A 15,234-nucleotide genomic window follows, 5' to 3' on the forward strand; every position below is an offset into this window, starting at 1 on the left:
AATGAAGCCTTACAGAGATGTATGTGCACGTGGTTGAGATCAGCAAAATACAAATCCATTTAAAAGCATCAGTGAACATCTAAGAGCTTTTAGTCATATGTACTTTCTCAGACGCAGAAAGTACACGGGGGCAACAGCACTGTTTTTCCACTTTAGAAAGGAATCTTTCTACCTGTCAACCTGAGAAACTGCTGGGATAGAAGATAGCAATGCCAATTAACCGTGTGTCCCAGCAAAGATTGGGTTACTGTCCCAAAGAAGAGGGGGCAAATTCCCATGAGAACAGGCTGGATTGGACGAGGCTGAATTTGAGCCACAGGCCCCGCTATTCCCTTCCTTCAGTTCTCTGCACAGATGCCAAATAACCTTCTGGACCAGAAAGTCACCGATTTCCTTTACCCATCAACTGAAGATGGGACTAGTCCATGACTGAGTCCTGGCCCTGGAAATCAAATCCAACTGCTAAGAACTCGCTGCCCACAGTTGCGAACTGGGAGTATGCTAGGGGAGCGCTTGAGGATCAGCCCTCGAGCCTCACCCAGGACCCATCACCCTCAGAGGTCCTCCAACCAGACGGACAAGTTTAGGATGCATGACAGACTGCTGGCACCTTGTTGCTCTTGGTCCCTGGACCGCAGGGCACGCAGGCCTGGACACCATAAGGCTGGTGGGCTTTCAGGATTGTGTTAGGGGGGCAGGAGTGGCAGGTTCCTGAATTTCGGTCAATATAGTAACCAGCAGGACAAGAGGTGCAGGAGGAGCCCATATCAGAGGCTTCTAGGGCACAGGGACGGCAGTAGGAGGCCACCCCATCCATGACATTGGTGATGTTGATAGAGTAGATCTTGGCAACATCATTGGTATACTTCCTGCCCTGGAGACAAGGAAACAAGAGGGAAGAGGGTGAAGGCCTAGATGGCAGCAACAATCGTGGCCTCTGGAAATAGCAAACTATTTCTTTCTTTCTTCTTTTTCTTTTTGAGAGATAGGGTCTCACTATGTTGCCCAGGCTGGGGTGCAGTTGCTATTCACAGGCACGATCATAGCACACTACAGCCTCAAACCCCTGGCCTCAAGCAATCCTCCCACTTCGGTCTCCCAAGCAAAGTACTTCTTAATCTTTTATCCTATGATAGATACTCAAGAAAAATCTTAGAAGGATCCTACTCTTTTTACTCACTTAACAGTGGCTCTTTATGTACATTTGGTGTCATTTTAAAACAAGATTGAGCCATTTTAAATGATGTTAAAAATATTAAGTACCATGGGGGAAATATGCAGTAGATACTGTTATATGGAAAAAGCAAGTCTTTTCCTTGTAAAAGAAAAAAAAAAGTATTTGTAGAGAAACAAAGACTATATAGGAGATACTCCAGATGTTGATTGGATTACCTCTGGGTAGTATGGTTATAGCTGACTTCATTTCTCCTTTTTTGCTTATTTCTATTCTCTAAGTGTTCTGCAGTGAACCTGTATTACTTTGAGTTAGGAAAATAAAACCCAGCCATGCAAGGTGGCTCATGCCTGTAATCCTAGCACTGTGGGAGGCAGAGGCAGAAGGATTGCTTGAGCTCAAGAGTTTGAGAACAGTCTGAGCAAGAGCAAGACATCGTTTCTACCAAAAATAGAAAAAGTTAACCAGGCATGGTGGGATGCACCTGTAGTCCCAGCTACTCGGGAGGCTGAGGCAGGAGGATCGCTTGAGCCCAGGAGTTTGAGGTTGCTGTGAGCTAGGATGATGCCTCTGCACTCTAGCCGGGGCAACAGAGTGAGACTCTATCTCAGAAAACAGGACAGGGACTACAACAAGAGACAGATCACTTAAGGCACTTACATCAGCATCTTCCCAGGAAGTCATTGGCTAAGGCTAGGGGATCCTCAGAGGGCTGATTTAGACACTTACCTGCTTGACTCTTGAGATCCTTCTAACCCTTGGATTATGAACCTCAGAACTTAGGCTAATGCTAGGCATGCTCCTGGGTCCAGAGGGTCTCTTCTGGGAGTCAGGGGTCCGAGGAAAGGGGAGGAACTTACTGCCTCGTGAAAAGTGGTCCTCTGGAAGGCCCAGGTGAAGCTCATGGTGGCGTTCTCCTCCACGGTGTAGGTATAGGACTGTTTGCCTTTGGAACCTTTCCACGTCTCCACGGGAGTGTTGGTCCTAGAATTCATGCCCTGAACCCAGGACAGACAAGTGAAGAAAGTGCGATGGCCGGAGGTGGAGCGGGTGCCCATACTGCTGCCATCCCGGGGCCATCACAGGTGGTCAGACCCATGTTAAACTGTGAAGTCCCCGATGGCCAGTCTGGGCCTTTCCTCTGTGGCATCACTACAAGTGGGTGTCAGTTATGTTGAGGCACCAGTGGGGCAGATGGAACCAAGCCTCCCCTGGAAGCCCCGCAGCAGGCAAAGAAAGAAAACGTACCACCATGAAGTAGAGCTCACAGTTCACGGAACAGATGGTCTCAAAGACAAATGTGATTCTGGCCACCTCTTTATTCTCTGTGTCTGCCATCACCGACTCTGGAGGTCTGTGGGGGCAGAAATTAAAAGTCAGTACCAGAGGCCAGGCAGTGCTTATTGAAGAGCCCGAACAGCTGCAAAGGGTATACTCAGGGATGGGATTAGGTTCTGAATACCCTGGAAAGAGTGTGGACTAAACCCAATTCTGTCCCCCCAGCTATATGACCCTGACCTAGCCAAGCCGTAGTTTCCTCATCTGTAAAATGCAGGTGATAATATATCTTTCTTACCAACCCCCCGCCATTGCAGTGAGATCCAAAGGCATGACAGATGTGGAAGTGCTTTATAAAATGCTATATAACCTCACCCAGGCACAGTGCGTGCTCCTGCAGTCCCATCTACTTAGGAGGCTAAGGCAGGAGAATCACTTGAGTCAGAAGTTCAAGACCACCCTGGGCAACATAGTGAGACTTCATCTCAAAAAAAAAAGCTATATAGCCTCACTAGCCAGACCAGCAGCATGGCCACCTTCAGGAGTTTATTAGAATTGCAGAACTTCAGGCTCCTCCCCAGACCCAGTGAATCAGAATCTGCATGTGAACACAATTCCCAGGGGATTCGTATGTTTTAAGTTTGAAAAGCACTGCTGTCATGAGATGTAAGTTGTCTACATTTACTCAGCAGCTCACTCTCCAGCATAATGGGAGCTTTGCCTGGGTCAAGTGAGTAGAATCTGTGGTGTCTTCAGCAAAGTTCTCGGGTCGCTCCTACTTTTGAGAAAGAGAGAGCCATGCCCAAGTGGGCTGGAGGGTGGGGGAGTGAGTCGGCACTTTACTACGGCAATCAGATTTGCAAATTGAGAAGTGCCTTTTGAATGTTACTCAAGAAAAGCCTAAAAGGTTGCTCACCTTGCAAACACAGGATATAGCTGGTCAGCTCTTGGTAATGTGGGTTAAGGAAAAGGAAATTGAGCACACCATCCCAAGGATGGAAAGCAGAGACCTCGGGGGGAGGGAATGGAGAAAGAAGTCAAACTGGCAATAGAGAAGACTGTTCAGTGGTTCCCCCTCAGCTTCAAAGCACATATGGGCAGGAGAGTTCACTTTGGCTTTGGAAATCATTTATGGTTTTTCTTTTGGCTTTAGTCATTTGCTTGAAGTCCGAAGCCCTCCAGCTCCCACCTCTTCTCTACAGGGCTGTGCTAACCAATGAGCTGGAAGAATCATCTCAACCTCACCTACTCCTAAATCACAGACTTGTTTTATAGATGAGGGGCCTGAAGCTTGTACAGGTGAAGTGACTTTTCCAAGTTCACCAAGCCAGTAAGTGGCAAAGTTCAAGTTCCTTTCAGTCCAGTGTACTTTTCTACCATACCACACTGCCAGGAGTAACTTTTTTTTTTAAGTGACAAACAAATTGCTTGTTGCCCTAGGCCTTCTTGGGATATGGGGCCAAATATGACAATAATAACAATCCCTCTCAATCTTCTTGCCCCAAATAAAGACGGATGGTCTATGAGCACTTCTGGCCCTATTTTTTAAAGTTGTTTTTTTTTTTTTTGATCTTTTCTGATGCTGTGAGGAGGAAGAATTTGAGTAGCATGTGGCCAGTCGCTAGGATGAGAGAGCCTGTGCAGCACTGAGAAAATGCGCCGGCATTCACTCCAACCTGGCCGAACTACTACTGTTCCCTCGACTCTGAACTGACACTGAAATGAAATTCAGCTCCCAAAGCCCTCTCCTCTACAGCATTCCAGAGTATGTGGGATTTGGGTGTGGCCAAGGTGGCTTGGACTTTCCCTTGGCCTTGTAGTCCTCACCTAAATCCTGGCACAACCAGAGTGAGAATCATGAAGTCATTGTCTGAGGCTCCAACAGCTGTATAAATGTAATCACCAGCCACCTCCCAGCCTGGAAAAGGAGAGGGGAGAGTTAAAACCCTGGTGCTCTTGGGTGCAGGGCAAATGTGCACCCAGATGACACCATGGAAGGGAGATATGACACCATCCTTTGGGGCATCCGGAACCATTGCCGAACACAAACCATGTTACTCATCAAAGACTTTGGTCAGAGACTCTGAAGCTCTCAGAGCAAGACCTTCAGGGTGCATGCTCGTTGTTTCTAGCTCTGATCTTGCATCTGAAACTAAGTTTTGGTAGAATATATGTCCATGAAGAGTGGAACTTCCAAGGGAATACACGACATAATTAGCTTATTTTTCTCGACATCACTACTATGAAGAAATGTGAAGCTGGAAGAACTGTGGGAGTGCAGGGAGTGGACAGCTCATGGTAGGGTGAGAGGGCGTTACCTGTCATGCCCTTGTACTCGAAGTTGATCCCACTGAGAACAGTCGTTTCCATGTTTGTGGGCAGAGTGTTCCACCATTTGTATTCAAATCCCACGGCAGGTTCAGTCCCAGCTGGGCAGTGGGTACAATCTGGGGAACCACAGATCCATGCATTCAGCAGGGAGGCTGCTTACTGCCACCCAGCCCACCAAGGGTGGTTACTGAGTGCTGTTGCACAAAGTTCTACCAAGCTGACTCAGAAACATTCCGACAGTGTATTTAACGAACGCATGAGGTAAACACTGAACCTTCATTCCAATATGCCAACCATCCTACTTGCCCCCGAAAATTTTCATTTCAAAACTTAAATGTATCTTCTAGTCCGATCATGTAGTTCATATTATTGTCACATTACCATTGACAGATACAAAAATCCCCCTAAGGCGGCATAGCTTCTAGGTTCTGATTATGTCAAGCTGGTCATCCTAGCCCTTTAAACCTTCTAGATAGCATCTCCGCCATGTGCTGCAAGCCTCTGTTGTGAGGCCGGGTACCTTCCAGCCCCAGTCACATTAGCAGCTGGAACAAGGAGGCGGGAGAGCAGTTCTCATGTCTGACTGACCTACAGACAGACCACCCCTCCTCCTGCGCTCAGTCCTCAGAGACGGCCTGGTCCTTCCCGCCTTCTGTGGAAGGGCAGAGTCTGCATTCCACTGGCCACTCCAGTGCCCACACGGCCCACCCCATGGCTGATGCGGGGGTGGATGTGACACAGGGCATAGGGCAGCGAAGAGGTTACCGGAGCCGTTGGAGTAGGAGCCGTATGGACAGGGCTCACAGGTGCTGTTGTTGGTTTTGAAGAAGCCTGGGTTGCAGGGTGGGCAACGGGTCTTCATGCCAGAGGCAGGTAGTTTCACTGCCCCCTCAAGGTCCTCGCCGCAGATTTTTGGCTTGGCCCATTTGTACATGAGCTGCGTCTGCAGAAAATGGATTAAGCACGGCTCAGCCTGTGTGGGGTTCAGCCTATCTACAGCCTGACTTGAGGGCGGGGGTTGGGGTTGGAGGTGGGATTCTGGGCCACATGAGAGCTCCGCCATGGTGCGGAACTTGGTGTTGGTCACTGATGTATCTCAAGCACCTAGCCCAGTGCCTGGCACATGATTGTGCTCAAAAACTACCTGCCACGTGAATGTTGCCTGGATGAAGAGGAATACACCTAATGAGGACTTTGTGATAGAGAGGATGGAGCCAAGTTGTCTTCAGAGAAAGGTCTGATTCCAGTGTAGAAGCTTATTACTACCAAGGTCACAGGAAAAGCAGCTGGTGAAAATCGCAGAACACAAAAAGGCACACAATGGAAGTGGCTTACATAACTCCTAGGGAAAGAGGAGGTGGCTGAGATGTCCCAATTTGTTTTGCAAGTGGTATATTCTTTGCTTTTTCATTTATTCAGTAAGCATTTATAGAAAGCCTAATATATCTATGTGCCAGACCAGACCTGGTGTCTCAGAGACGAGTGAGACATGGCTCCTGCACTGGGTACAGAAGGGACCCCTGATAAGTCAGGGGTGAAGTCGGACAGCTCTAGTCTTCCCACACGGCCCTCAGACCAAGTCAGAGGCAAAAAGGCGCCCTTACGGATTGCACTGAGTGGTTATGAAAACGATCTGCGCAGTGTGCCATACATGTGAAAGGAAGAACGCATAAGGCCTCTGTCCATTTTATTCAGGATGAGAAACGAGAAGCTCTTAAGGAGGGCCCCACACTTTCTCCTCCGCCTGCTCAGCTCAGCCCTCCTCCCCGTGATGAGCAGCCAATGGAGAGCCTCGGGCTTGCATGTTAACTCCACCCTGCCCACCTGTCTCCCGGAGTCTCAGGGTGAGGAGGGTGTCAGGAGCGGGGAAACCGACGTGGGCGCTCTCCTGGAGAGGCACATTCAGCAAGCCCAGTGGATTGGCCATCTTGGTCCCTGGGAAACCACTAAGGCACAGCAAAGGTCAGAAGGGCCATCACAGGAGCCAGCTTGAGGTGTTTCCGTTCATTTTAAAACATGGTTCAGAGACAAACTGAAATCACTAGACTGAGCAGAACCTGTGTGGGCGCGAGTCACAGAGCAGGAGGCTTCTGTAAGGCGCTGCTGGTGAATGCACATCCAGGCGCACTCCTCACACCACGTGCGTCAGCGCTCCTCTGAGCCGGGCTTTGGCTGTGCCGCAAGGCGGGCGCACGGCCTTTGGCCTGACCCAGCACCTCCAGGACCTGGGGTGGTCAGTCAGGCCAAGGCAGACACCCGGGCTGGCAGGCAGCAGAGCACACTGCAGATCTAAAAGGCCTTGGTCTGTGCCTGGTAGGTAAGAGAGTGGGACAGCAGGGAGGAAAGACACTCACATTTGCTCACATATGAAGAGGAGGGAGAAGAGGAGCAGGATTAGTTGTCCCATTTTATTAGTGAGTCAACTGAGACCAAGAAAATGAAAATAATTTTTGCAAGGTCACACAGAACACTGGACATTATGGAACTGAGTCTAAGATGCAACTGACAAGACACGCAGCCATTCTCTCTTTGTTGGGGAAGGGGATGACGCTCCAAATATGGCGGGGAAGGTGGTGGTGGTGGTGGTCAGAGACGATGATGAACAATAATCACCGTGAAGGACCAGACTTTATTCCACGCTTAATCAGCAAAGGGATAATTCAGCCAGCTGTCCCGCCAGCAAACATTTATGCGTCCTAATAGCCAAGCATCATGCTTAGTGCCGAATGCAGAATCCTCGCCTCCTAATGCTTTCTCCTTGAGAGGCTCTGGTTTGGGGATGCAGCCAGTCCATCCAGAGTGTCTAGCCTAAGTCAGATCCCTCTACCTGTGCCCTCGAGCCCAGCCTGGCTCACCACTGCTCCTGGAAGTCGCCGGGCACACAGCTGCTTCCTCTGTTCCTGCCGTGCCCTCTGCCTGCAGAGCTCCACGGCTCCTTCCTCATCTCGTTCAGGTCTCTGCTCAAATGTCCCCTCCTCAGAGAGGCCATCCCTATACTTTCTAAAATAGCAGCCTTGTCTTCTGTCATTCCCTATCTCCTTATCCTGTTTTATTGTTTTCCTTCCTACTACTTGTTACCATTTGATACATTACACACCCATTCGCTGTCTGTCTGTCATCTCTTTCTCCGCTCCCTCCCCAACAAGAACTAAGCTCCATAAGAGCTAGATGTTCTCTTGGTTTTGTTAATTGATGTGTACTCAGTACCTAGCACAATGCCTGGCACAGAGTAGCTGCTTGATAAATATTTGTTGACTATTGAAATGAACAAACAGTCTCCTCCAAGAGGCCTTCTCTGGGCTCCAGTCCTGGTCGCTCCCCGTCTGGGCTCCCCCAGCGCCCTGTACATCTCTCCGGTGGCCTCGTTCATGGCCTCCCACGCAGGACTGCGACCCCGAGGGCAGGAGCCTGTCCCAGTCATCTCTGACTCCCCGCCTGCAGCACAACACCTGACACACCAGTCAGCTCTCGGCGGGCCCTGGTTGGCTCAGGGGCAGTGCAGACGACCAAGGAAAGCTCTTTTCTGAGGCAGAAAGCCTGGGGGAAGAGAAATGGCAGCACCTGAACAAGCCAGGCCATTCTCCAGTGAGCTGGGAAGGAGGAATCAAGTCCCCTTGGCGACCCGCGATAGCAGCGCCGAGGGGGCACAAGTCTGACAAGCTGCGTGAGGAGTAAGCGTGCACAGAGACGCAGGCACTGCCCCGAGCGGCTATGCAGATGGGAGAAACCAAGCGAAAGAAAATGAAATGGTTTTTTTGAAACAGAGCACATGTGAATAAGCAGTGAAACAAATGTGGCAGAAACAGTTTCTGACCTGAAAATGAGGGAAGCCATCTCGTTTTGCCCCCTGACTAGCCCTGGGGTCACCTCGAAGGTCAGTGGGGTTTTATCTGGTGGCAGCTTCGCTGACTGCCGAACGGTGGCAAAGCCCAGGGGCCAGGAGACAGTCCACCCGGGGCAAAGGGCCTCCAGAACCGTGTTACCTACCTCTCCGTTGGCATCGCAGGCTGTGTGTGTGTAGAAATAATCTTTGTCTGTGCAGGCTGGACGCGCTTTGCAGGAGGACGATCCTTTTTCTAAATTGCCGAAGCAAGAAAAAATATTTGAAGTGACGTAAGAAAGCCGAGCTCTTGACCACTTACTTGCCCATGACTGTGACTCCCAAGTCCCCGGGGGGACATCATCACATACCCACTCTTCTCCTTGCCCAATAGTGTCCTTTCCAGCTCCCAAAGCCCTGCTCAAATATCCTTTTGCCCCTCTCCCAGGTGCCGATGAGAAACCACTGGCCCCACACGGGGGACGGGGTATGGAGAAGTGGCCTGGCCAAAGGACCACCGAGGAGGGGCGGAAGTGCAAACAGCACTTGCAGGTTAGCCGCCACCAAGCCAAGTCCCTAGAAACCTGCCATCCTCCCCCGCCTTCGTGTCCTGACTGCGGGGTGTGGTTTTGCTACTCCTGAAGGGTCGAAGTAAAACAGTAGAGCTTAGCCCAGTGCTTTCATATTCTCACTCCAAGCCTTTCTCCGAATTTTCTCTTAATATATGCCTAACGCGAAGGTCTTCCATTTTTGAAATTTCCCCTTCCTCGTGCAACCAGTCTACACGAAAAGCTTGTAATTTCTTTGGACTCCACTTAAGACCTAAGGGTCTTTCCACCTGCCTCAATCCAAGCGTCCCAACATTATCTTTAACCTTTGACCTTCGCCTAATGAAAACTGCTCACTATCGGTTTTATCCTGCTCTATGCGGTCTCCTATGTCTGTTAGTTCTACTTTAACCCGGAGAGCCTCAGGATAACAAGAACTATTTCAATGAATTCCTCTTTAAAGCGATGGATTTCACCTTTTTTGAATTTAGAAACTCTTTTGAAAAATTGAAGAAAGATGTATAATCCATGCAAATAAAATTTTTAAAAGTTTTCCAGGGAACTGATCTTCTCCAGAATAAGAACCACTGCTTTACAGAGTGCACATGACAATACTACTACTACTACTGCCCCCAAGACTTCTAATATGATTGCTGTGTCACCTGCAGGTAAGCATTTAATAATGATAAGACCTTCTCTCTCTCTCTCTCTCTGTCTCTCTCTCTCTGTCTCTCTCTCTATATATATTACCAGGCAGCCAGTATGGTTAGTGGAATGAGATTTTAAGCTAGATGGGTCTGGGTTTGGAACCTGCTTCATTATTTAGTAGCTGTGTCACTTTAGGCAAGTTACTTGATCTCTCTGAGCCTCAGCCTTATCATCTGTAGAGCAGGAATAATAAGATCTACCTTGCTGTAGCCAGCATATACCTGGCACATTATAAGTAGATACTCACTAAATAGCAATAACTATTAATACTATGCATGTTGGGGATTATTTTTATTTGAGAACCATCACAGGAGATTTAATAAGGATTAAAAGTCTCTTTCCCTCCTTTCCAATTAAGGGCTTATTTCTCAGTTGATCCCTTCTTTTCCCCAAGGCGCCACATGAGTTCTTAGATCAGAGACTCTCCTGATCGCAGCCTTGCTGGCCTGCACTGAGAAGTTCCCTTAACTGCACAGCTCCACGCCTCTTCTGTCCCCGTCTTATTAGGCCGGGAGAGAGGGAATGACTGGCTGAGAAACAGCTGGGGTCTTCTCAGCTCATTTCCCTTGTTAACAAGCAGATGGCCCAATTCAGCATAGAGGGATCCAGGGACTCCTGCTTTGGACTGCCTTGGCCAGGAGAAATTTGGGGAGAGATGCTGAAAATGCGCCAATTCCCAGGACCTTGCGTTTTGGGTATAGCAAAGTACAAGTGTTGTGTTAGAAAATGCATTCCATACAAACACCTTTCTCTGCTTGTCAATATTTGCTCAGCCTGACACCCTAGCTCCAGGTTTTAGCAAAAATGGTCTAGCTGTTTACACACTGACCACTGTTAAGGTGGTTTTAATAAATGATTAACCAAAATGCTGAGACAGACCTCATTTTCCTAGCTCAGGTTTCATTGAGGTGTTTAAGTTGGATACTAGTCAAGTTTGAGATATCAGCCTAAATGTTTGGTTGAGGGAGTGAAAAGTAATTTGAATGGGACTGGCCCTGAGCAAAACCGTATGAAGATAAAGTTTATCTCAGGGACTCCAACTCCTTTTTCTGCACCTCCTTCCTCCTTTCAGTGTTTTCTCCTCACCTCCAGGAGTAGTGTTCTCACTGGGGCCCCTCTTATCAAAGGAAAGGTTTCTGAGTTTCTCTTTATTCATCTGTAAATGGTAAAGTCACTCCTGTACTATGCTATGAGCAATAAATGAGAAATAATGTTTTGTCATTCGGAAAGTACTATACAAGGGACTTATTGCAGTTGTAACCTCTACCAAGAGTATTTGCATGTTAAAATAGGAGTGTTGGGACAGGCCTTAATATAAATAAATTAATATAATTAGTGCTTACTACGTGCAGGCCCCTTTCTAAATCCCCTGCCTGTATTTATCAATCCTCACAATCATGTTATGAGGCAGATATGATTATTGTCATTCCCATTTTATAGATGAAGAAACAGAGGCACATACAATTTGCACAGCTACTAAGTGGTAGAGCAGGGATTTGAACCCTACTAATTTAGCTCTGGAGCCCACATTCTTTTTTTTTTTTGAGACAGAGTCTCACTCTGTTGCCCGGGCTAGAGTGCCGTGGTGTCAGCCTAGCTCACAGCAACCTCAAACTCCTGGCCTCAAGCGATCCTCCTGCCTCAGCCTCCCGGGTAGCTGGGACTACAGGCATGCGCCACCATGCCCGGCTAATTTTTTCTATTTTTAGTTGTTTGGCTAGTTTCTTTCCATTTATAGTAGAGACGGGGTCTCGCTCTTGCTCAGGCTGGTCTCGAATTCCTGAGCTCGAGCAACCCTCCCGCCTCGGCCTCCCAGAGTGCTAGGATTACAGGCGTGAGCCACCGCGCCCGGCCATGGAGCCCACGCTCTTAAATTCCATGCTATTCTATTAAGAAATGGATTGCTAATATAAACATAGCACAAAGAAATTAATCCTAATAATCAAATTTTAGGTATCAATGAGAAAGATGCTTTTAGCCAAGCTTTTGTCTTTAACATCTCTCCTGTGAGTTCTCCAGTCTCCACCCGCATTAGCTCCAGCTTAGTTTAGGTCCTGGACACCAGCAATGGTGCCCGCCGCAACATCTCCCACCTGTGACCTCTGCCTCCGGCTGTTCCCTCCCTCCTCCACGTGGCAGCCAGAGTGGTGTTTCAAAAGCACCAGCCAGACTGATCATGTCACTCTCCAGTTTAGAATTTTTTAACGGCCTCCACTGCGGATAGGATCAAATATCAATCTGTTTTCACAATAGCACAGAAGTGCTGCACCATAATCTGTTCCCTGCCTGCTCCTGGCCTTGGATGCTACTTCTCTCCACCTAATCTCCAGCCAAAGTGAATGACTGGCAGTTCCCTAAGCCTTCTGGCCTTGGCTCATGCTTCTCCTATCCCCGAAGTCCTGCCCCCATCAAATCATCCACTCATCTTAAAAACTCAGCTCATCTTTCAAGACCTCAGCTCGTGAAGCTTTTCCTCCTTTCCTAGAGAGGATCAGTCACTTCCCTTTTTTTTTTTTTTTTTTTTTGCTTCCACTCATGCTACACCCTGCACTCCTATCCCAACACCTACTGCACCATGGAGAGTTACTGTGCTTAGGTGTTTATATAGCCACTTTTTGACATAAACTGAAGGTCAAGCACCAGCTTTAACCCTAGCACCAACAGCAGTCCTTGGCGCCTGGCAGGCACTCAGAATATATTCGTATACTAAATGGATGGGTCTTCTCTCACTCCCTTCATGCACATTCCATCATAGGCTGTCATCAGACTCTGCATTTTGCCAGCCTCCCACTGACTCTGCATTCTGGAAGAGGCAAGTCTCAAAGAAATGTGATTTTCTTTGTACCCTAAGCTGGCGAGGTAGTCAACAAGTTGACCGTGTTCTTTATATTAATAGTAAAAGCTCACTTCCTAGTCTAAGAGGCAAATTGAGAAATCAGTGGCAGACCAGGCGTGGTGGCTCACGCCTGTAATCCTAGCACTCTGGGAGGCCGAGGCGGGAGGATCACTTGAGGTCAGGAGTTCGAGACCAGCCTGAGCAAGAGTGAGACCCTGTCTCTACTAAAAATAGAAAAATTAGCCAGGTGTGGCGGCGCATGCCTGTAGTCCCAGCTAGTTAGGAGGTTGAGGCAGGAGGATCGCTTGAACCCAGGAGTTTGAGGTTGCTGTGAGCTAGGCTGACGCCACTGCACTCCAGGCAACAGAGTGAGACTCTGTCTTCAAAAAAAAAAAGTGAGAAATCCATGGCAGAAGGAGAATAGACTCTGAGAATTCAGACTCCCAACCTAACACTTTCATAACAGTTCTCTGGATAAAAATCAGTTGCGTAGAATTGATTGAAACACACCTAGGCAGTTTTTCTAGAACCACCTTGCCATCCAAACCCTTGTGCAACTGCTGGGCTGGAAAGGGAGCCAGAGACTGTGACTAACAAAGGCTGCTGTTGATAGAGGTAGAGCAGGGAAGAGGAATAAGAAATTCAAGTGGAAAAACAGGAATTTAGGCTTATAGATTAAAAACTTCCTCCAAGATCTAAACATTATTGTTCTGACTGAAAACCACACTCATTTGGTGAGATCTGTGTGGATAAATAGGACTTTTGTTTTAGGAATTGTGTAGAAATAAGCAATTCACAGGTCAATGGCTGGTCTTGGCAGAGCAAACACATACTGTGACACCTGTGTGAGGTGTGCATGTGTCCATGTAGGGACATGGGGGTCTGCTTGAGAAAGGGCCTTGAGAAGGGCCCTGTGCTGGGTTTATAGAAGGCTCTGTGTAAGACGGGAAAATAGAATAGTATGAGTGTTGCCAGGAGAAGAGAGGGAACTGTTTCTCTCTCCCTTCTTGTCTGCCTCAGAACCTGGCTTGGAGACTGACCCCCATGCAGCTGCCTGAGCAAAGGGTGTCTGGTGGCACTGCCGGTCTCACACCAGAGCCTTGATGCCCCCTGAGAACCCCTCCAAGGACCAAGCCCCGTTTCTCAAATTGGGATGCTTTAGGAAGCTATCCAAGAACTGTAAACATAGGCTGCTTCTAGCTGTCCCCTCCCTGTCCCTTGGACTAGTGGTTTTCCCAAAATGCCTGCTTTGAATTCAATAAATGCTGAGGCTGATCAAAGATTGCAACTTCTGTGTTTGGTCCTTGTTATCAAAGTGTGTGCGCTCATCAATGAAACCTCATGATTCTTATAAATTAACTTGATAATAATTGCTATAAATTAAAATGTATAAATTTATACCTCTTTTATCTACTGTATCTATTCTTTATAATTATAACCTTATATAAGGTTTCATTTTAAAAGAAGATTTCACTGCTTAAAAAAAGATCACAACTTCTTTCGCTAGCTTTCCTAATCCTTCTGAGTTGATTTTCTTTTTGTCACAGCACCATGGCACTTTTTACCATCTAATATACTATATAATTTATTATATATGTATCATTTATTTATTATAGTTTCTTTTATCAGCCTAGCTCACAGCAACCTCAAACTCCTGGCCTCAAGCGATCCTCCTGCCTCAGCCTCCCGGGTAGCTGGGACTACAGGCATGCGCCACCATGCCCGGCTAATTTTTTCTATTTTTAGTTGTTTGGCTAGTTTCTTTCCATTTATAGTAGAGACGGGGTCTCGCTCTTGCTCAGGCTGGTCTCGAATTCCTGAGCTCGAGCAACCCTCCCGCCTCGGCCTCCCAGAGTGCTAGGATTACAGGCGTGAGCCACCGCGCCCGGCCATGGAGCCCACGCTCTTAAATTCCATGCTATTCTATTAAGAAATGGATTGCTAATATAAACATAGCACAAAGAAATTAATCCTAATAATCAAATTTTAGGTATCAATGAGAAAGATGCTTTTAGCCAAGCTTTTGTCTTTAACATCTCTCCTGTGAGTTCTCCAGTCTCCACCCGCATTAGCTCCAGCTTAGTTTAGGTCCTGGACACCAGCAATGGTGCCCGCCGCAACATCTCCCACCTGTGACCTCTGCCTCCGGCTGTTCCCTCCCTCCTCCACGTGGCAGCCAGAGTGGTGTTTCAAAAGCACCAGCCAGACTGATCATGTCACTCTCCAGTTTAGAATTTTTTAACGGCCTCCACTGCGGATAGGATCAAATATCAATCTGTTTTCACAATAGCACAGAAGTGCTGCACCATAATCTGTTCCCTGCCTGCTCCTGGCCTTGGATGCTACTTCTCTCCACCTAATCTCCAGCCAAAGTGAATGACTGGCAGTTCCCTAAGCCTTCTGGCCTTGGCTCATGCTTCTCCTATCCCCGAAGTCCTGCCCCCATCAAATCATCCACTCATCTTAAAAACTCAGCTCATCTTTCAAGACCTCAGCTCGTGAAGCTTTTCCTCCTTTCCTAGAGAGGATCAGTCACTTC

General features: G+C 47.9%; 1 protein-coding gene across 1 annotated transcript in view; it reads right to left on the reverse strand.

The window, feature by feature from the left end:
* Positions 1–15,234, reverse strand: part of LOC105813719 (UPF0577 protein KIAA1324) — a 76,663-nt gene that overhangs the window by 12,805 nt on the left and 48,624 nt on the right. The window contains exons 8-14 of the mRNA XM_012648495.1: positions 8,771–8,859; positions 5,549–5,726; positions 4,771–4,899; positions 4,280–4,370; positions 2,423–2,528; positions 2,035–2,172; positions 611–874 (exon numbers count right to left, since the gene is read on the reverse strand). Of these exons, the coding sequence (XP_012503949.1) occupies positions 611–874; positions 2,035–2,172; positions 2,423–2,528; positions 4,280–4,370; positions 4,771–4,899; positions 5,549–5,726; positions 8,771–8,859 (995 nt within the window). The remainder of the gene's footprint in view (positions 1–610; positions 875–2,034; positions 2,173–2,422; positions 2,529–4,279; positions 4,371–4,770; positions 4,900–5,548; positions 5,727–8,770; positions 8,860–15,234) is intronic.

Source organism: Propithecus coquereli, unplaced genomic scaffold (assembly GCF_000956105.1).
Source record: "Propithecus coquereli isolate 6110/MARCELLA unplaced genomic scaffold, Pcoq_1.0 Scaffold289, whole genome shotgun sequence".
Taxonomy (NCBI): Eukaryota; Metazoa; Chordata; class Mammalia; order Primates; family Indriidae; genus Propithecus; species Propithecus coquereli.